The following is a 23,469-nucleotide window of genomic DNA, read 5'->3' as shown; positions in this document are numbered from 1 at the left end:
CTCTCCCTTTTTTGAAAGGAAAGGTTTGAACAACTTTCATTATATGTCACTTGAGACTCCTGCTATCTGAGAGACAGAAGCAGGTCCATCCCAGACCAGTTCTGATCTACCAGACCCCTCCTATATTGGGCTCATTCTCCTTGGCACTCTTTTCTGTCCGCTGTTGATGGCAAGCAGCAGCAATCTACTCTACTTGATTTTTTGAAAACTCCTGTAATTGCAGATATGGAACCACATACAGAATATAAAATTCCTCATTCTGATCAGAGCTACTCCAGTCTGAATGGGTGGAGTCAGAGGAAAAAATGGCAATAATAAACTTCTGCCACAAAAAAGTGAGTAAAGACATCTAAATTCTTGACTTACAATCTGTTTTATGGACAGGTAGTCTCTGAAATTACCTAAAACTCTTAGAACATAAGAATTGGAAGGGGCCTTCAGTAGCCATCTAGTGCAACTCAAATGCGAACAACAATCCTCTGTACAACCACCTTAACAAGTGGCCATTTGGCCTTTGATTTGAGATTCCTCTTCACATATTCTGGCCATACTGCCCTACCTGCTCTTTCCTGTCAGTAGCATTCTACCTCCTGCTTCTGGGCTGGAGATGTCCCATGTGCATGAGGTTCTCCTGCATCACTGTTGCTTTGTTTAGAACCCCTCAAATTTCTTCAAAGGACAACTCAGACACCGCTTTCTACAGGATACCTTGCCTAGCCTCTTGGGTGCTGGTTTTCTCCTCTCTCAACTAAAATTAGTTTGAATACATTTATCTGTGTATATGCTGTTTTCCTGCAACAGAAGGTAAACCCCTTGAAAGCACACTTTCGTTTTTCTATTTGTCACCAGTTTCTGGCAAATAAGAAGTGATCAGTACATGTTTGCTGAACTGAATCTTGAGCCTTTAACAAAACTTAGCTGCCTTCCTCTGGACACTGTCCAGCTTGTCAATGTCCTTGTCCTTCCTAAAATGTGTCCTCCACAACTGAAAATGTACCAGATGTGGTCTGACTAGGACAGAGGACAGCAGGATTATTACCTTCTTCATTCTGCACATGATGCCCTTTTTAATGAAGTCTTAAGATGGTATTATCTTTTCTGGCTATTAAAGCATGATGCTGAATAATGCTGAGGCACTAATGCTGAATTTACTAAAAAGCCCATTTTTTTTTTTTTGCTTTTAGGCAATTGGGGGTAAGTGACTTGCCCAGGGTCACACAGCTATTAAGTGTCAAGTGTTTGGTGTGAGGCCGGATTTGAACTCAGGTCCTCCTGACGTCAGGGCCGGTGCTCTATCCGCTGTGCCACCTAGTTGCCCCCCAAATCCAGATCTTTTTAACAGGAATTATCTAGCCATTTTCCTTTATCTTGAATTTGTAAAGATGATTTTTAACCCAAGTATAAGATTTTATGTTTAACCCTATTAAATTTCAGCTTATTAGATTTAGAACAAGTTGTGAAGATCTTCTGCCTTACTCATCCAAAGCATTTAACAATACTGCCAAATTTGCTGTCATGTGAAAATCTGACAAGCATGTCATTTAAGACTTTAAGTCACTGATAAAAACAGAGACAATCACAGATCTCAAAGGCATGGCACTACAGACATTTGTCTACGTTGAAATCAAATCACTGACTACTCTTAGTTTGGTTATTCAGTTAGTACTTAAATGCACTTAAGAATAGTATCATTAAGCTTGTAATATATGTTTTGGTCCAGACTCATGATTTCATTGATGTGGCTCCCAGTGTGGAAACTCCTTTTACTAATGCAAATTAGCAACTGATTTATTGCTAGTCTTAAGTCAGCTGCCAGATGACATGAGAGGGTAACTGCCCACGATCACATAGCTAGCTAACTAGCATGTTCCTAGAAGCAGGACTTGCATCCAGGTCTTCCTGACTCAAAAGTTGTCCCTCTAGCAAGTAGGCGTTGTTACTAATAAAATTCTACAATTTTGTAAGAAATTTAAGTCAAGTTTACTGGCTTATACCATAGTTTACAGACAATCTACTCTCATTTTTAAAATCTGAGACGTATTTCACAGAACCTTTTGAGAACCAGGCACTCTCTGGTTTTCCTTGTCTTTCCAAGATAATGGAAATAAATCCACTGGTTCTTTTAGTACACTGGACCTCGTGACTTGGACTCATTAAGTCTTACCAATTTACCTTAATTTTCAATTCCCAATTAGCCAAATAATCCCAAATTATTTTTATTCTGTCCTTTTAGTTCAAAAAGCATTATTCTTGGCAGAGAAAACATAAAAAAGAGTTGAACAGATCTGCCTTCTTTCCATCATTAGTTATTATGATCTCATCTGTCCTGTAGAGTGAAAACTCTTTCTTCTCTGACCCACCTTTTAAAAATGATATAGCTAATAAATCCCTTTGGGTTGTCCTAAGTTAATTTAACTCAACAACCATTTATTCATCACCTACTATCCACCAGACTAGGTGCTTGGGATACAAAAGAAAGTGGTCCTGCCCTCAAAGAGTTTACAAGTAAGTATACAAAATAAATGCAAAGTAATTTCAAGGGTCAGGAGCAAAGGCTTCTAAGAGGTAGAGGTAAGGATTCTAGGCATAAGATTGTTGTTTGTCCTTCATTTTTGAAGAGGACCATGACTTCTGGAATGTGATGCCATGACATGCAGGTGAACTGGATTTAAGTGAGGGTGGGCTGTGTAAAGTCACCAGCCTCACTCTCTCCTCCAGAGCCATCTGGATTCAGTGGCAAGATATAGATCAAGACAACTGGAGACGGCCCTGGACGCAGTGGGAGACCTTGGCCTTTTTGAGCTATAGTCTCTCCTAGGTTTCAGTTTGACTGAGGTAATGCCCATTCAGTGATTAAGGCCAGACAAAAGAATGGGGCAAAAAATGGGAGAGGAAACAGAGGAGGGAGGGAGGGAAAAGAGGAAGGAAGGAGAAAAGGGAAGGAGCTGTGTTGCCCAACTGGAACTGGACAGTTGGGTCCCCAGTGGGGCAAATACTACTATTCACAGATTGTTGTTTGTCTTTGGCTCTCTAAGAAGACCATGATATCAGGAAGTTACGTAATGCCATGATTTGCAACTGAATTATTAGAACAGCTTATGCAAAGGTATAGAGGCAGAAGATACAATGTAACATATGGAGAACAGAAAGTAGGACAGCTTGAAAGAGAGTAACTTAAGCAGCTGCTATAGCACTATACTAAATAATCTGGGAAAAAATTTGCAAATGTTATTAAGTTAAATCAAGCAATTTATCTTAAAAGGATCAACTCACATCTTTAAGAGTAATAATATTTGGATGCTGTCCATAACGAAGGAGGATTTCAATTTCTTCTGTTGGGTCTCTCTTGCTTTTATCAATAATCTAAAAAGGAAACAGTATTTATATGAATAACCAAGAGATTCCAAAATGATTAACACTTTAGGATTTATCTTGTATGAATACTGTAAACGTGAGCCTTTGACAACATATTTTACTAGTGCAAGACTAAAATTATTAAGGATTTTTCTCTATTTTCTAGCATTTGCCAGCTCTGCGACCATACTAACTGGAATATTTTGCTTTTTTCTTTGTGTCTAGACTTTGTCAAAGATTTTTTTTAAAGTTGCCAAATAGAAAAAAAATGTCAGAAGTAGCTTAACTGCTGTCTAGCCTAATTTTATTATCATTACTGGGTTTGGAATTGGAACATGCAATAATTTTAGAATGACAGAAGAGTTCCATAAGCCATTTTCTCAAAATTTGAGCTATCATAGTTAATTTCCAAGTACTTATTTTCTGTGATATAGTGGTAGATTATCCAAGTTCCTTCCCTTTTTGCTTTTTTGTCCACTATTTGGCAATTTATTTGTCATTTATATGATGGTGTTCATGGAAAGAAAAAAATTAAATCAATTCTTCAGTTTTTCTTTTTCACAGTAGTTCTTTTAATATATTTGGCCAGGTGAGTGATGAAAACTGCTGCTTATAGTGGAACTATTATATGATCTATGAATTTCACTTATATTTGCTATTAAATAAGTAAATAAGTAATCTGTGGACTTGGCTATATTGAGCCAGCTCCACATGAACACTGGCAACTCTGTTCACTGGAATCTTTACTACCTTAAAGTGATAATTTTTACTTAGCTAAAACTAAGGTTAACCAAAGAAAGCCCTATTAAAATCCAAATGGAATTGTTCAACTCTTAAAAATCTGTGTTTCAGATGCCTGACTATTTTCCTTAATGCTTTACTATGTTTCAGAAATATATTTAAACAGTATTTGGAAAAAAAAAGACTTTTCTGATAATTTAACATGATTTTCAAATTAAACTTTTCTATTTGCTTTGTTCAAGTGCTTTCCTTTTTTTCCCCTTTGTGATCCTTATATTTTAAGTGTAAAATAGTTCATTAATTAAGAATTCAGAATAAAGGCAGAACATGTATAAACTTTAGCCACATAAAAAAAAAGCCAACTACCATGTAATTTCCCACATAAACACATTGTTTAGCTGCAGTGGAATTCTGTATTTTAAAACTATGGAAGTTAAATATATATCAGAGGTGTCTTTATTGTTCTTTGAATGTTTATACAACTGCCACAGGAATTTAAAAATAGATGACCAGTTGATTACTTGATTATGCTGATTAGACAGATGGCCAATGGCTCTGTGGAAACCAGAAATTATCTAAGGTACACCTCTACAGAACTTCTACAGATATGAATTCAGATAGAGCCTGAGGTGGGACTACTACCATCCCAAACCTGCTATCTATTTAAAGTCACATGCCACCTCCCAACAACCCAAGGAGGAATTAAAATTTTTTGACGTCTATCTACAATTCCTAAAAAGGTTTTGACTGTTTCAGTCATTTCTGAGTCAGCCACTTTGGCTGGGTACATCCTAGTTGTCCCAGCTTGAGTCTTATTCCTCTTATTTACATAAGACACAAATTTTACATAAGACACAAATTTCAGTCAGAGTAACAGGACAGATGGGAAATTAAAATGCATTATTACCAAGGCTTACCAATCCAACATAAGTATGCTACAAAGTACATAATTAAATAAATATAAAATATTATTACTAATATCTCCTCCAGAAATAAATAACTGGATCACCAATGTGGAGCTGGAAGAGACTTTGGAGGCCATCTAGTTTATAGACAGGGGATAGGGACAATAATTGATAAAGGTAATGTCTAACTGAGAAAGTTCTCCCTGCCAAGGTATGGTATGTACTTTGAACCTTAAGAGTCTCAGAGAACTGCCTAGGGCACTAAGAGGTTAAACAACTTACTGGAGTTACACAACCTATATATGCCAGAGGCAGGACCTGAATCCCTATGTCTTCCTGGCTTTAAAGTCAGCTCTCTCACATTATGTATGCTGCCTCTCTGGAGTATATAATATCTAAATACAAATGTGGTGAAAATCAAGACCATCTCTAGTCATTCAAGAATGAGGCTTTGCTCATCAAAATCTCTAAAATGTAAGTTCAGTCAAAGGCCTTAAATCTTTAATAACCATTTCCAACTAAATTGCTCCAGATGGAGAGTCAAAGCCTGCTGACTGCTGAGGGAAAAAGGCAGTAAGTTTGACTATAGCTTCATATTTACTGACTTCAAGCTAAAGGTTCAAACTTCAGAAGTATATAAACTTCCCTTTCTATGTCTTAGAAATACTAAGCAAGTTTCAGTGGTCATGGGGTTAAAATTCTCCATGACAACAGGTTAATACAGATTTTAATAGTCATTAGATATGCAATTTGGTCTTAACCTGCTACAACAAATGTAAGACAGCCTTTTCCAAGGAGGATTATGGTTTTTAATTACTACTGAACTACATGGGTGAACTGTAAAAATGACATTTTAAATAAACTACAAATACATACCTTAACTGCATATTCCATATTTGTGACTTTATGTATACATCTCTTGCAAATAGAGTAAGAGCCAACTCCAATATCTTCTTTACTTCATATCCATCAGTAAACTGAATACTGTTCCTGTGCAACTGCTACCAAAATAACATTATCAATTGATGAATGCTTCAACAAATATTATGATTCATTTTACAAGTAGGAAACGTATGCTACCTAGAAGCCTCAATACTTCAAGTCAATGAATTTCAACAAACAATCCCTTTGTAAATGCACACTATAAATGCATCCAGTAAAATATATAGCTACAGTACAAATGAAGCTACTAGGCCAAAGCTCAGCTGAGGATGGGTCTGGTGACAAAAGGGATACATTTTAAAAAGGGAATTAAAAGACAAAAGTGGAAAAAATGATATAAATTAATCAACAAGAAACAAAAAGTCTGTCTTCCCCAAATGAGGGTTAATTTACAGATTGCTACCATCAGTAAGCAAAATATTTTACTTTTTTTTTAAAAGCAATTCCAAATTAGGCTAACAAATAAGAGCAAGCTAGAAGTTAGGAGTCTGGGACTTGTATAATCTCTTCCAATTATCAACTGCATGAATAAAAGGTTATGGGAAGCTCTTGCTTCTTAGCTATGTGGGATGTGCATTATCTTCTAAGCATTAAAATCCTTCATAACCTGGGCCCAATTTATCTTTAGACTCATTATATCTCTTCTCATGTACTTTACACTACTGTCAAACTTGTCTTCTCTTGGTTCCTCACACACAGAACTTTATCTTCCACCTCTCTGTCTCCATGCTTTTGCAATTGCTCTTCACACGTCATGAATGTACTTCTTCTCCAGACTTCTGCCTCACAGAGTTCGTCACTTCCTTCAAGACCCAGCTCAAGTACAACTTTATACATGAAGCCTTTTCTGATTTGCCTCAACTGCTAGTGCTCTTTCTCTCTCTTTTCCCTAACTATATCGCAATGATTTTGTATTCGTTACAAATATCTATCCATCTATCTACACTTATATATGTATGTGTTGTATATCCTCTGATAGAATGTAAGCTTCCTTTTGAACTGACAAACAAGTTTGAAAATTGCACCCTTTGTGTAATATCATTTACTGGGGGCTTTGAGACTTCAATGTAAAGCTGCTGTAGTACAAGCAAACTGACTTAACGACAGAATATCTTTAAACACTGAAAATCAAAATTTTCTAGGATGAAGATTATGCAAATTTATAAAAACCAATATTAAAAATTAATCTTGTTGCATACCCATAGGTATTGTGCATTAAACAGCTATCTATCCTTTTTATCCACAGCCTAATGTCTGGGGGGAAAGGATCTACCTACAGATCAAATATAGGTAAAAAACAATTTCAAAAATAAAAAAAACACAGATCAAGGTATGATTGCTGGGATGGTTTATGGACTTTAGTAACAGTTTTTGAAAACTACAAAACTTTAATTCAGATTCCAAAAATCAAGTAAAAAAACCTGTAAAAAGTAAACAGTAGGCACTCTTTAAATAAGCACTGAGTTGGATTTTAAGCTGTAAAAGCAAGTATCAATTTACACAAAATACATCTGTATTTAAAAAAAAATTAATGACAACTTCATTTAGCATGACAATCTAAATGAATTACTAAAATTCTCATTTTAAAAAGCATTTCAGCTATATCTGAGGCTTTTGGCTTTAAACAATTCATAGATACTCATTTGTTTAGAATTAATTTCCACAATGAAATTAACCAAAATACTTGAGAATGTCAATTTAAAAGTAACAATTCTACCTATGTGCCCAATTAAGGATATTTCTATTGAAAACTGAATAAATCTTTCTGTCTGTGCAAGTAAATAATATAGTAGAAACCATTAAATATTAAGAAAAGGACTTTTTATACATATCCTTCTGCATTTACTCATCTATATTATATGTAAGTACTATTAAGTTTTATTTATGCTGAATGCTGAGGATACACCAATTAACACTTAGAAACAGAGATTTAGACTTAGAAGGGGCTTTACTGATTTTCCAGTCTAACTCCATTATTTTACGTATGAGAAAATTAGGGTCAGAGAAGTTAAGTGACTTGTCCCAGGTTATGCAGGAACAGCAGGTGGCAGAGTTAAGATTTGAAACCAAGTTCTCTCATTCTAAAACTAGTGCTCTTCCTTCTAACTATGCTATTTTCTCATGAAAGCACTAAATCACTGAAAACAAATAATTATTATAACTAGATGATATTTAAAGAAAACTTTAACATAATCTATACTAAGTAACTAACAGTAGACAACTTTTAAATATGATTAGTTGTGAAGCTAAGATAAGTACTTACTGTTTTAAAATCTGAAAAAGGAATATAGACAAGTCTTCTAGATTAAGGGACTTTTGGGCACATGTATCAGCCTGTATCTAGAGACACTTACCCAACTCTTACCAGTATAGCTTAAAAAAAAAAAACAAAACAAACAAACAAAAAAAAAAAAGCCTGTGTTTCATGTAAAATTACAAATTCACGCTGAACTGGCATGCCAATCCCTAGATGCCATGCCCTCTTTTACATGAATATAAGCTTTTAAATTTAAAAATTTCCCCCATACGTAAATCACATGCTGATTGAAAATACTTCCAATGATGAAAACCCTTTTGTCTTAAAAAACTTGCCTTGAAAGAAGCACTCTGGAATGAGATTAAATATAATATATAGCGCAAAGCTATTAGGTCTAAAAGTCAGTGGGTGAATTTAAGGTAAAACTCTATGACAAAAACAGCACTAATTCTGTGAGTAATTTACAATAATATGCAAACAAAAAAGCACAGCTAAAATTCAATAATAACTTCATGGAATATATACACTGTTTTTACTGTGAAAAATGTTTTAAGTTAATACTAAATATCATATTCCTAGGCTATAGAACCTGCAGATTAAACAGAATTATATGTCCAATGTTTTGTAGTGAATTACCAAATGGAAAGAGTTGCTTCAAACCCCATAGGGAAAGAGATGTATTAAACACTTATACACAAACTGTTGCTTTGTTTGGGTGGAGTGGCTAAGGTAAGTAGGATTAAGTAAAGTTGATTGGTACTAAATGTACTAAAACGATAAAAGATGAGCCCCTCAAGTCAGAAGGTATCCAACAAGCTACTGAGGAAGAGTGCTGAACAACTACAAGTAGTTCAGTGAAGTTACTAGCCAAAAGGAAGCTCAGCTAAGGATGTGTCCGGTGACAAAAGGAAAGTCTGATACTGTAAAGATCAATATTGCATAGGAACCTGAAATGTAAGATGTGGTCAAACAGGAGAGGGAAAGATTAAATATCGACATCTTAGGTGGCAGTGAACTTAAACGGATGGAGATGGTTGAATTTAATTCAGGTGATCACTACATATACTACTGTGGGAAAGAATCCTGTAGAAGAAATTGGAGTAGGGGCAGCTAGGTGGCATAGTAGACAGAGCACTGGCCCTGGAGTCAGGAGGACCTGAGTTCAAATGTGACCTCAGACACAACACTTACTAGCTGTGTGACTCTGGGCAAGTCACTTAACCCCAACTGCCTCACCAATAAAAAGAGAGAGAGAGAGAGAGAGAGAGAGAGAGAGAGAGAGAGAGAGAGAGAGAGAGAGAGAGAGAGAGAGAGAAGAGAGAGAAAGAAGAAAAGAAGAAGAAATAGAGTAGCCCTCATAGTCAATAAAGGGGTGAGAAAAGTAGTAGTGGGGCATAAACTCAAAAATGACAGAATAATACATGTTTGAATCCAAGGCAAACCGTTCAGCATCACAGTTATACAACGCTATGCTCTAACTACTGATGCTGAAGAGGCCGAATTTAATCAGTTCTATAAAGAGCTTCAACATCTTCTAGAAATCACACTCCCCAAAAGATGTCACATTCACCACAGGGCACTGGAATGCTAAAGTAGGAAATCAGAAAATAACTGGAATAACAGGTAAGTTTGGCCTTGGAGTACAAAATGAAGCAGGGCAGAGAGTAATAGAGTTTTGCTAAGATAACTTGTGGGTCACAGCAAACATTCTTTCTTAACAACCTAAAAGGTGACTCTTCACATGGACATCACTAGATGGTCAATAAAGAAATCAGACTGACTATATACTTTCCAGCCAAAGGTGCAGAATTTCTGTAGAGTCAATTAAAACTACACCTGGAGCTGATTGTGGCTCAGATCATGAACTTCTTTACTGCAAAATTCAGACTTAAATTGAAGAAAGTACAGAAAACCATCAGACCATATAGGTATGATCTAAATAGCATCCCTTATGAAGTGAAAGTAACAAATAGAATTAAGGGATTATAATCCAGTAGATAGATTGCCTGAAAAACTATGGACATAGGTTTGCAATATTGTACAGGAGGCAGCAACAAGAAACATTCCAAAGAAAAAGAAGAGCAAGAAAGCAAAATGGCTGTCTGATGAGGCTTTATAAGTAGCTGAGGAAAGAAGGAAAGTGAAAGGTAAAGGAGAAAGAGAAAGCTATATCCAAATGAATGCAGTATTCCAGAGAATATTAAGGAGAGATAATGTTTTCTCAAATGAGCAATGCAAAGAAATAGAAGAAAACAACAGAATGGGAAAAATATTTCTTCAAGAAAATTAGAGATATCAAGGGAACACTTCATGCTAAAATGGGCACAAAAATGGTAGGGACCTAACAGAAATGGATGAGATTAAGAGGTGGCAAGAATACACAAAAGAGCTATACAAAAAAGATCTTAAGTTCACCAATATGGGTGTGGTTAATGATCTAGAACCAGACATCCCAAAGAATAAAGTCAAGTGGGCTTTAGGAGCATTGCTAACAATAAGGCTAATGAAGGTGACAGAATTCCCAACTGAGCTACTTAAAATTCTGATAGATGATGTTAAATGCTTCACTCAATATGCCTTCAAATTCAACGGTGGCTACTGGATTGGAAAAGATCAGTTTATAACCCAATCCTTAAGAAGGGCAATGCACACATCAGCAAGGTGATGTTTAAGATTGTACAAACTAGGCTTCAGCAATTTGTGAACTGAGAATTACCAGAAGAGCAGGCTTGTTTTTGAAGAGGCAGAGGAACTAGAGACCAAATGCCAACATTCCCTGGATTATGAAGAAAGCAAGGGAGTTCCAGAAAAACATCTACTTCTGCTTCACTGACTACACTAAAAAGCCTTTGACTGTGTGGAACATAACAAAATTTGGCAAGTCCTCAAAAATATGGGAGTATCATATCATCTTACCTTTCTCCTGAGGAACTTGCACAAGGGCCAAGAAACAAGAATTAGAAACAAACATGGAACAACTGATTGGTTTAAGATTGGAAAAGGAGTTTGACAAGGTTGTATATTGTCATTTTATTTATTTAAGTTATATGCAGAGTACATCATGCAAAATTCCAGACTGGATGAAACAAAAGCCAGAATTAAGGTTGCTAGGAGAAATATCAACAATCTCAGATATGCAGATGACACCAGTATGACAGGAGAAAGTGAAGAGGAATTAAGAAGCCTCTTGATGAGGGTGAAAGAGGAGAGTGTAAAAGCTGGCTTGAAGCCTGACATTAAAAACACTAAGATCTTGGCAAACAGTCCCCTTACTTCCTGGCAAATAGAGGGAGAAGAAATGGAAGCAGTGTCAGATTTTATATTCTTAGGCTCAAAAATCATTGCAGATAGTAACTGTAGACATGAAATTAAAAGATGCTTGCTCCTTAGAAGGAAAGCTACATGGGACAGCTAGGTGGCGCAGTGGATAGAGCTCCCGCCTTTGGAGTTAAGAGGACCTGAGTTCAAATGTGACCTCAGACACTTGACACTTACTAGCTGTGTGACCCTGGCAAGTCACTTAACCCCAATTGCCTCACCAAAAAAAAAAAGTTATAGCAAATCTAGACAGCATACTAAAAAGCAGATATATCATCATGCCAACAAAGGCCCACATAGTCAAAGTTATGGTTTTTCCAATAGCAATGTATGGTTGTGAAAACTGGACTACAAGCAAAGCTGAGTGCTGCAGAATTAACACTTTCGAATTGTGGTGCTGGAGTAGACTTCTGAGAGTTCTCTGGACAGCAAGGACATACTTAAAGAAATTAATTCAGGCTATTCACTGGAAATCCAAATATCAAAGCTGAAGCTTAAAAATTCTGGCCACATAATGAGAAGATGGGATTTACTGAAAAAGATCGTTATATTGGGAAAGACTGAAGGCAAAAGAGGATGGCAGTGGATGAGATGGACAGTGTCAAGGAAACAAGGAACACAAACTTCGATAAATTTCAAAAGAGAATGGAGGATAGAAAAGCCTGCTGTCTTACAGTCCATGGGGTCATGAAAAGTCAGACACGAAACAACAACAACAATGACAACAACAGCATTTGTGGTCAAATTGAAACTCAGAAATCCTTATCTCATCTCTGATACAAACAACCCTTAGTGAATAAACATTTTTTTTAGCACCTACTATGCGCCAGGCATAGAGCTGGGGGTACAATGAAAGGCAAAACAATTCCTATTCTCAAGGAGCTTATAACCAACCTCTTTAATCCAGTGGCTGTTAAAAGGACCTGAGAAATGTTTTACAGAAATATTTCTTTTGAACAGAATTTGTTATAATCATTTTCTGGGTAAAACTTATTATAAAGAGATTTTATAGGAGTACAATGGAGTTTCTTGTTATTGTTACTGCTGGGAAGGGCCAGACTAACATTTTAGGATAGTAATGTTGTAGAAAGCTTTTATTTATATAGTTATAATAATAACAATAATACTAGCTAAATTTTATATAGTGATTTGAGGTGCTTTGCAAACCTCAAATCACCATATAAAATTTAGCTAGTATTCTCATGATAAGTCTGTGGTGCATTTTTTGTTGTTTAGTCACTTCAGTCATGTTTGATTCTTTGTGACCCCTTTGAGGTTTTCTTGGCAAGGATATTGGAGTGGCTTGTCATTTCCTTCTCCAGCTCATTTTGCAGATAAGGAATGAGGTAAATAGGGTTAAGTGACCTCCCCAGGGTCACACATCATTATTCCAGTCACCCAGACGCTCTTCTCAACTTCTCTGTTATGACTTGCCCAGGGCCACACAGCTAATAAATGTATGAGACAGGACTTTGGGTCTTCCTGATTTTAACTCCAGCGCTAGCAACCAATATGCCATGCCATCTCTAGTTATATTTTAAGACTACTAAACTGATGAGCATAAGATTTGAATCTACGTAACAAATTGGGTTATATCAGGATTCTACTACATTTACTTCTAACAACTCTTAAATTTGTGGCTAATACTAGCGTAATACCTTGCATAGGTGCTCAAATATTTATTAAAAGCATTTATAAATATTTTTAAAATTCTTTAGGGAAAATGCTGTCTATAAATAGCTAGTTTATTATTTTAAATTTCTGTGTTCAAACAACTGCCTTAGATAGATTAACACTAACAAATGACAGCATTACTTCAAAGTCCGAAGGCTAAATACTGCATTATATTGCATTTACTTTAAAGAACTGATCCTAAATCTTAAATCATTATAAAATTCATGCTGAACTTCACATGAAAACATTAAAATGAAATATTGTTTAATATTAGCAACAGATGAAGTTCAATATGAGGAGAAAAAAAAGATATAATAAAACTCAATTCTTTGAGCATCATTCCTTCTACGAGGTCAAATTTTTAATTCATTAGGCCAGTTTCCTACATGTTTTTTCCCCCCAAATAAAGCTACCCCTTGTTTTTTGTATCCTTCAGCATTTCCACTTTTCCAATGCATAAGAGGACAGAAAAATAATAAGTATAGGTATTGCTTTTAAGTGTATAGCATTGGGGGTGGGGAGTCTACATGGTTCAGGCTAACTCATTCCCCTTAAGGGAATGGGTTTAAGTGAACTTGACAACAATCTAGTATATTTCATATTACTTACTTTTGGTTTCTGTATCACTTACAAAGAGCAAAGGGACCAGGGGAATTCAGCTAACCAGGGTTTTCTTGGTGAGCCAATGGTAGAAAAAGTATAAGTTAATCCAGTCCTAAAAAAACCCTTGGAAAGATGGTAGAGGTAATGCTTGCTGCAATTCTCAAAAAATCCCACTCTGCAATCAAGTATGTGTTTCACATTTTGGTTAGTGTAGATTCCTGCAGGTCTCTCCTATGTTAAATGAAGTATTTCCTGGATGATGCCAAATTTTTGTACTATTGAAAAAAATCTAATTTTAAGTAGCTAATCTTTATTATGAAAGAGAAGATAAAACCTAGTTTTTATTATTTGTATAATAAATTTTATTTTATCCAAGAGTGAATTTGTTACTTAGAAATGCACTTACCTGGACAATTGAATGTACCCCCACTGTCTGCATTGCTTGGCTTTCATCATCTGATGTAATAGCTACAAAACTGAATCCTCGAAAAAGCTGATGTGCATTAGCACTAGGTGGAATGCCAGGTGAATCTGAGAAGGATGAGAAAATGATTACTAGGAATATTCTTTTAAAAAATTTAAAATTAAGGAAGAACTATCCTGGGCTTATAATGTTCTATAACTGGAACAGGCTTATATAAAATGTTACATGAGAACCATCAAAATCTCAACTGTTGGTTTGGGTCACATTGTTACATAAATATGCCCCAACCCTCTCCTCCTCCCTATCAACCCATACTCACAAATATATAATTTGATAGTTTAAGAGCTCACGTATCTTACCAAGATGAGAAAGCTTTGAATATGGGTCCAGTGGTAGACTCCTGTCTTAGGACTAGAATAGCTAAATTTGGAGATTACTGAGGTTGGGTAGCAGGATGATTAATGTTTTGGCCATGGCCAATATCAAGACAATCAGCAGAGATGGACAGGATCTGCACCAGGGAAAGGACTTCCCACACTGATAACATCAGGGATTCATAAAAGTATATTCACCAAATATTTCAATCAATCAGTCACATTTATTAAGTACCTACTATATGCCAGGCACTTCGTTAAATTCTAGGGATACAAAGAAGTAAAAGACAGTCCTTGACCTTAAGGAGCTTACAATCTAATGGATGAGACAATATATAAACAGATATGTAATTAGCAACATATAGAATAAACAGGAAATTACTAAAAGTAGGAAGGCACTGGAATTAAAGGGGTTAGAGAAAGCTTCCTGTAGAAGGTAGGATTTTAGTTGGGACTTAAAACTGGAAAGATCAGTGCCCACTGTGATAGGTGAACCAGGTACCAAGACAAAAAGTAAAATAATCCTTATTCTCTAAATATTATTCTCTAAAAAGCTTACAAATTCTTTCAGGGGAAACAATATGTACAATATAAATATACTTATACAGAATAAATACAAGGTATTAGAGAGTAAGAATACTAGCAGTTGGGGAGACCAGGAAAGGCTTAGTGTACAAGATGGTGTTTGAGGTACATCTTGAAGGATTTTATGAGGCACAGGTGAGGAAGAAGTATATTCCAGGCAGAAAGGGCATAGGCATGGAAACAGGAGTATATGTGCGAAGAATAGAGATAAGGCATGTGTGAATATCTACCAGCGTTTCCCTCCAACATGAGTCAAGCCCCCTCTTCTCCTCCCTCCTGTGACAGAGAACAGTTTGCCCTAAAAGGATACAAATTGACTAAAGAATCAGATTGGCTCCTATTTCACTAAAACAGTTTTGTGGTTACCTAAGGGTATAAAAAGGCCCAAACAAATAAAGTCAGGGCTCCTCCCACTTGGTGGATTTCTAGAGATCATATGAGTCAACATGTCCTTCACGATATCCTGCCCTGATGACTAGATGTTTTTCCATATGAAGAAGGGTCCAGGGAAGCTTAATGTCAGTGTATCCTAACTGCATTATCTTGGTTGTGTTAGGTCAAAGTGAATTCCCTTTTTATTAACTCAATGACTTGATAATGCACCAATCTGTTTAAACATTGAACATGAAATAAGAGAATGCTGGTGTTAGAGCTGTTTCCAACAGTACGTATGACTGGATTGTAGAGTGTAGGAAGGGCAGTGATGAATAATGAGGTTGGAAAGATAGGCTGGGGCCAGGTTGTGAAAGGCTTTTCCCCTTTTTAAAAATGTCATTTGGTTTTTATATCATCTATATTTCTCAATGTATCCCTGCCCTTTCTAAGACCTATTCTTATAACAAAGGACAAATGAGGGTGGGGGGGTGGGGAGGGAAGACACCAGTTCAACTACAGTAACCAATTCAACAAAAAAGTCTGGGCTGTTCCACATACACAGCCCTAGCTTGTGCACAGAATGGGGTGGGGGAGCTACCTTTTCATAAAGCTGTTATGAAAGGCTTTAAAAGCCAAACTGAAGTTAACATTTTATCTTACAGGATCTACAGTCTATTGATGGGGAGATATAGTTGGATCTAGGCTCAAGGAAAATCACTTTGGTATCTGTATAGCTGATATAATAGAGTGGTCATGTCCAACAACCATGGGTGTCCTTCATGGCTGTGTCCTGGGTCTTGTCTTCTCTCTCCACTATTTCACTTGATCTCATCAGTGTTCATGTATTCAATTATCATCTCTATGCTGATGATTCCTCAATCTACTTATCTAGATCTAACCTCTCTGTTGACCCCTCTCACATCTCTAATTGTCTACTGGATATCTTGAAGAATTCTAAAACTCAACAGGTACAAAATGGAACCCATTATGCCCTTCCCACCTGTCTGTCTTCTGAAATCTTCCCCATTACTGTTGAGGGTACCATCATTATTCCAGTCACCCAGACTTGCAACCTAGGTGCTATCCTCAACTTCTCTGTTATCCTCCATATTCATTCTGTTGCCAAGTCCTGCGAAGTTTACCTTCTAAGAACACTGCTGCCCACTCTCATGCAGGCTCTCATCACTCCACCTTTGGACTGTTACAACAGCCTGCTAGTTTCTCTTCTCTACCTCAAGTCTCCACCTTCCACTTAGCTGTCAAAGTTATTTTCCCAAAATGCAGGTCTGACTATGCTATTCAATAAACTCCACTGGCTCCCTATCACTTTCAGGATCAAACGTAAAGCCCTTTATTTGGTCTTCAAAGCCTTTTACAACTGCATTCCTGCCTCCTCCAGCTTCTAGTCTTCTTAGACCTTACCCACGTCCTCTTCAATCAAATGACACTAGCTTCTTTGTTCCTCAAAAAAGACACTCCATCTCCAATTCCAGGCATTTTCAATGGTCATACCCCTGCTTCTAATTCTCTCTTTCTATCAGATTCCTGGCTTCTTGGAACTTTGGGGTAGTCTAGGAAAGGCAAAGCATGTGAAAAAGAGTAAGGCATATACTGGACATAGACAATGAAGGGCTTTAAATGCATATATTTTACGCTAGAAATAACAAGAGAGCCACTAGAACTTTCTGAGCAGGGCAGTGACATAGTAAGACTTGTGTTTTAAGAATATGACATCAGCAGCTGTGTGGAGGATAACCTGGAGAGAGGAGAGACTAGAAATAGAGAGATCAATTAGAAATTAATGTAATAGTCTATATGAGAAGCAATGAAGGCTTGAACTAAGACAGTAGCCTATGAATTGAGAGCAAGGAATAGATGCAAAAGATGCGGAGGTAAAAATCTGAAAAATTTAACAGTTGATTGGGCATGAGGGATGAGGTAGATTGAAGAGTCAAAGATGATCCCTAGTTTTTGAACCTTGGAAGGATGATGATAGAAATAGTAAAGTTAGGAAAAGAGGTAGGCTCAGGGAGAAAGATATTTTATTCTCCTTTGGCTGTACTGAATTTGAGGTACTTAATGGGGCGTAAAGAAATATGTAGAACGCGGTTGATAAGCCTATGAGAGAAAGTAGTGGTGGATAAACAGAACTTGGAGTCATCTACACAGATTATGTCCATAATCCATAATTAAATATAATTATGATAATAGTAACATATTATATAATTATAATCACAATCCAGAATCCATAGGAACTGATGAGATCACTTTTCACAATGGGAAGGGAGAGGCTCTAGGACAGACCTTTGTTGGGGGGAACACCAACAACTAGGGAATAGGTCATGGATGATGACCCAACAGAGAAAACTAAGGAAGAAGTGCCTTATTACGGTGCTACTGTGCTATGTACTGGTGAACACACTAAGCTACTATTCTTTTCTCCACAGTTTCCACTTATTTTCACTCCCTCCTTGACAAAAATTATAAAAGCAGTTTAATTTTTTTGGTTGTTGCTTTAAGTGGCTGTTCAAAATATTCTAAGAGGATTTTGTAGCTAAAACCAACTGGAGAAGCAGTATGGCTAGTGGATAGAGAGTCAATTGCAGAATTATGAAGCCATGGGTTCAAATCCTACATCTGACATATACTGGCTCTAATCCTAGACAAATCTTTTAAACTTCACAGTGCTCTGGGAAATTCTCAAAGACTAAAAGGGGAAGAGAGGTTGATGACCTACCTTGGTAGAGAGTTTCCACACCCAAGAGTTTCCTATATCAATGAAATTAAAGTTTTGTCCTTATCTCCTAAAATTCTATTATTGAAACAGGTTCTGAAGGAATCTCTTTCTACAAAGTTTGTACAAATTAACGCAATGTCAGATAAGTTCTACTATGCAGACTCAAAACAATTTTTGAAATGCAGTTCATCTTTTAATTTTTACTTCTCAATAAAACACTGTCTAGGCATTCGAGAAATACTGAGAATTATATTATATGATTCATCTTGAAGTTATCTCATCTCAAATAAAGTTCAAGTAGTATTTGAAGCCTGAACTTGACCACTGCCTCCATTAAAAAAAATTTGATCTATGATTTTATTCATAAAAGGAATTCCTGAAGAAACATCATCATTGCCCTTGGCATTTGCTCTGTAATTCAGAGGTCCAGAGAGCTGCTCAGGGCACTGAGAGGGTCACAGAGTCAGTATACACTAGAGAAGAGACCTGAACCCCAGTCTTCACAACTCTATTTGCCACATCAGACTTCCTCTTCAAATTATACATTTGTTGTTATTGTATAAATTTCTCCTGATTTTGCTTGCTTCACTTCCTATCAGTTCAAACAAGTCTTCCCTGGTTTTTCTAAACCATCTCCATAATTTCTCAGAAAATGATAGCGTTCTATTATATTCATATGCTATAGTTAATTCAGCCATTTCCTTAACTGATAGGAAGCACTTAATTTTCAGCTCTGTCACCACAACAAAGGAACAACTATAAATATTTTTGTCTGTACGGATCCCATCTCTCTTTGGTATCTTTGGGAGTACAAATCTAGTAGTAGTATTGGGTTATAGGGTCTGCACAGTTTAGTTACTTCTGGGGCAAAGCTCCAAAATGCTTTCCAGAATGGCTGGGCCAGTTCACACTTCTACCAATAGTATCACTTGTAATTATAAAAGACACTGCTAGGTGCTGCAAGTATTTTTTTTTTTAATGGCTAGAGGTTCCTTTTACCTTTTGGAGTTTTTGCAGTAAATTCAGGATCAAAATAAAATGTGTCTTCAGGTCTACCAGTTGCAGGCTTAAAGGGTGGAAGAATTTCTCTTCTATACAATTTCTAGAATGGAAGATATAAGAATTATATATGTAGTTAACTACAAAAAATGTTTAGAATCACAGGCTATTATGAAGTAGAAAGTATAGTGTTCAGTCTCAATTATATAAAGGGTAAGACAAAGGAAGGCCAAGGGAAGTAAAACAGTTTAAGGGTCAATTAGCCCAGTAACAACAAATGACAAAGGAGGTTAGGTGGAATTGTTAAAAAGAAACAAGCAAGCAAGCTAACACTGGATTTGGAGTAAGGAAAGCTGAATTTCGATCCTAACTCTGCTACTTATTTTCTTTTCGACCTTGAGTCACTGTACTTCTCAGGGCCTCTTCTACAAAACAAGTGGGTTGAATTAGATGATTTATAAAATCCCTTCTCAGGCTTAAATGCTATGAAAAATTATTCTATGAGGTCCGTGAAGCAGGAAAGCCAAAGTTAAAACAGGAAGGGTACCATGAACCAAAGGTAGAGAACAGACGGATAGGCATGCAGTAGAGAGCTAGAAAGCTGAGATAGTCTAAAAATACTCAAGTGATTTATAGCCAGTATTTTTGCAAGGCCTTTTACTTTGAATACTGCATAATTAGTTCAACAAGCACTTATTAAGGCCCTATTACATGTCAGGCTCAAATCTCTAGGCAAGAGACACAAAGAAGAAAACAAAACTGTGCTTGACCTCAAGAAGTTTAGATTTTACTGGAAGTCAGGGTAAATAAAGGCACAGAATGGAATGTATTAGTAAAGAGGCCAATTTGGGTGGAACACAGTGTGACTGAAGGGGAATAATGTATAATTAGCCTGGAAAGACAGGCTGGACATTATAAAGGGTTATAGGAGCCAAACAGAGACCCTTGTGTTTTATACTAGAGACAACAGGAAGTTATGGAAACTTCTTAAGATGGGTATTGACATGGTCAGGTCTATATTTTAGAAATATGACTTTGGTAGCTCTGAGGAAGATGAATGGAAAGGAAAAGTGATTGCTGGATACAAGGAGACCAATTAGGAGGCTACTGAATTAGTTCACACAAGAAATAATGAGGATACCAATTAAGTGGTTATGTCATAACAAAAAGAAGGGGATAGAGCTATATAAGAGATGTTGTACTGGCAGAATCAACAAGATAGTATCTAGATAGACATACTGTACATATTATTATTAAATTGTACTTATTATTCTAGTAGAATGCAAACTCCTTGAGACAAATAATTTTTGTGTTTGTCTCCCCAGGGCCCAGCACAGTGAGTGCCACTCAGCACGTGCTTAATAAGTGCTTGATGATTGTTTGATATGTTGAAGGGGTAAGAGAGAATGAAGAGCAGAAGACATGATCTCTGGGTGGTGAACTTGAGTGAATGGAGGGATGATGGTGCCCCTGACATAGATAGGGAAGTTAGGAGAAAGGCCAGGTCTAAGATGAAAGACTAAGTTCTGTCTTGGACATGTTGGCTTTATAAGCCAATGGGACATGTACATGGCAATGCCTAGGAGACACATGGAGATGTGGGATTAGAGCTCAGGAGACAGAATCAGAATGGATATATAGATTTGTGAGTCATCTACTTAAGTATAATATTTGAAATCATGGATGCTGATAAGATCATCAATAAAGAGAGTACAGAGAGATAAGAAGGCCTAAGATATACCCTTGTGGCATACTGACAAATATGGGGAAGTACATGGATAATAGTACTGGCACTCTAACTGATGTAGGGCAAATGTTCTTCACTGAGCCCTGTATAGAACTTAAAAACAATCTATTTCAAATCCCTCATTTTAGGACGTGGAAACTAAACCTTGGAGAGTAAACTGCCCTGCCCAAAGTCAAAGCAAATTATTGTAGACAATCAAACCTATACCCCCTGACTCTTATGTCAACGTTTTTTCCACTTACAATTATAATGCACTGCATTTTCATATTAAGCAAGATTTTATTCAATACTTACATTCCAGTCTATTGTGGAGAAAAATGAGTGCCTTTTAATTTCTTCAACTCCATCTGGCCCCGCTCCTATCAAAAGTCACGGAGATTAGATGCTCACTTCTCTTCAAGCAAGTAAAATTTATTTATTATAATTTGCTTAATAAAATGGTTAGCTTAAAACCTTAACATAAGAGTTTTGAGAAGCAAAAAAAGTTTACCTAATCTGTTTGCAGGATTTCGTTTGAAAAGCATTCGTAAAAGACTCTGTGCTTCAGGGCTTAAAAACTGTGGCATTCCAAGTTTGGCTCTAAAGATTAAACAATAAAAAATTTTAGTAAATAATCAAGTTTTGTATCACTCTTTCCCAGAGATTCTTCAAAAGCTACAAGTTAGGGAAATTAATGGCCCCAAACATTTATTTGGATTTATGAAAAGTTTTTTTTTTGATAATTGTTTAATTTCAACACCTAGAAAATGGATACAATTAAATACAATTCTTTCATGTATTTAAAATACTCACTGCAAGTTACATGTTTTAAAAATGTGATTTTGCAAAAACAGAGGAAAAAGTTTTACATAGACATTTCCATTTTCAAGAAGAAAAAAAGGGGGCAGCTAGGTGGTGCAGTGGAGAGAGCACCGGCCCTGAAGTCAGGAGGACCTGAGTTCAAATATGACCTCAGACCAAACACTTGACAGTAGCTGTGTGACCCTGGGCAAGTTACTTAACCCCAACTGCCTAAAAATTAAAAAAAAAAGAAAAAAGAAAAAAGGTAGGATGCAAGAATTCCTATGTGAATTAATGCAGAATTTGTACTGTAGGGTTTGGGTATGTACTTTATGTATCCTGCTTGAGTAAATTAATATAATGCTGATTTATGATTGAGAAATGTTTGAACTTGAGAATAAAATGGTAAAAAGGTTTTTTAAAATGGGGCCACAACCCAAATTTGTTTTTGGATGGGACCTATGAATTCAAGGTAAAGAAATTTGACAACCACTGCAGAACTGCTCCTGCTCTCAGAGAGATACCTGGGTTGAGTTAACTGATTTGACCAGGGTTAGATAGATGTGGGACTTGAATATAGTTTTTCTTTAGCTAGGGTCAGCTTTCTATGTACTATATACCATGCTACCTCTTAACAACCCTATGGTATAAGACAGGGCTATTTTAGCCGTCATTAACAGCACTATAAAGCTATGGACCTTTTTCTTACTTAACCCCGCCCCCCCAACCACAGTGAATGTAATATTCATTTCTCTGCTACTTTTTATACACCAATTAGAATTTTTCTCAATATTTCCAGACTGAGTCATTTACTAAAGTAAAAATACTTCAATGAAGTCCTATTATGTGACATTCAATTTGACTCTGGACACTGGAAAGTCTTGTCAGTGGAACATAAACATTTGTAGATCCTATAAAGGAGACAAGGAGCTTACATTGTACAGGCCCTTGGACTGACTATGTCTGTTTTATGATGACCACCGTAGCTCAAATCACAGGGGTAACTCAGAAAGTTGGCTGCAGTGTGATGTATTTTTGGGCCACAGCAACTTCTGAAGATTAACTAACCAAACTGTACAGGAATTACAATTGGCATTAAAGGAGGGAGTGCCAACAACAATGAAATCATGGATCTTTGAAGTACAAAATCTACATTTTAAGTTTATAGTGTCATATAAATAAGAATACTTACTTGAGAATCATAGTCATAGTTTCTTTTCGGTCTTTTCCTTGAAATGGTAGTGTACCAGTAAGCATCTCAAACTACAAAAATAAAATATTTAGCTGCATCAACTAATTGGATGAATGCCAAACAGGGAACCTAAAAATGTCACAATGTAAACAACTAGGAAATTAATAATTTAATTATATTCATTACTAGCATACATTTGCCAGTTATCTTAGAGAAATATACGAACCATAATTAATTAGTTGAAAGTTTTCAGATTTTCAAAGTTCATAAATATTTCTGAAGCATTTGGCAGAAAAATTCATATATCAAAATTCATATATTTAACAAACGAAGAACGGCTTGTGACATGACCAATGTGAATTTGTTTTGGTTTACTATACATATTCATAACAAGGGTTTTGTTTTTCTTTTTTCTTCAAATGGGAGGTTGTGAGAGAATTCAGGGGAAAGAATATAGAATTT

The 23,469-nt window shown here is 36.3% G+C and overlaps 1 protein-coding gene across 1 annotated transcript in view; it reads right to left on the bottom strand.

Annotated features, from left to right (window-relative positions):
- The window catches only part of RPS6KA3 (ribosomal protein S6 kinase A3), a 103,406-nt gene that overhangs the window by 20,222 nt on the left and 59,715 nt on the right, over positions 1–23,469 (bottom strand). The window contains 8 exon segments of the mRNA XM_020989910.2: positions 3,274–3,363; positions 5,877–5,959; positions 5,962–6,001; positions 14,201–14,325; positions 19,289–19,391; positions 21,330–21,394; positions 21,526–21,614; positions 23,008–23,078. Of these exon segments, the coding sequence (XP_020845569.1) occupies positions 3,274–3,363; positions 5,877–5,959; positions 5,962–6,001; positions 14,201–14,325; positions 19,289–19,391; positions 21,330–21,394; positions 21,526–21,614; positions 23,008–23,078 (666 nt within the window).

Source organism: Phascolarctos cinereus, unplaced genomic scaffold (genome assembly GCF_003287225.1).
Source record: "Phascolarctos cinereus isolate Bilbo 61053 unplaced genomic scaffold, phaCin_HiC Scaffold_726;HRSCAF=1367, whole genome shotgun sequence".
In the NCBI taxonomy this organism is placed as follows: domain Eukaryota; kingdom Metazoa; phylum Chordata; class Mammalia; order Diprotodontia; family Phascolarctidae; genus Phascolarctos; species Phascolarctos cinereus.
The sequence above is the reverse complement of the archived record's forward strand: the minus strand, read 5'-3'. Positions and strand labels throughout refer to the sequence as shown.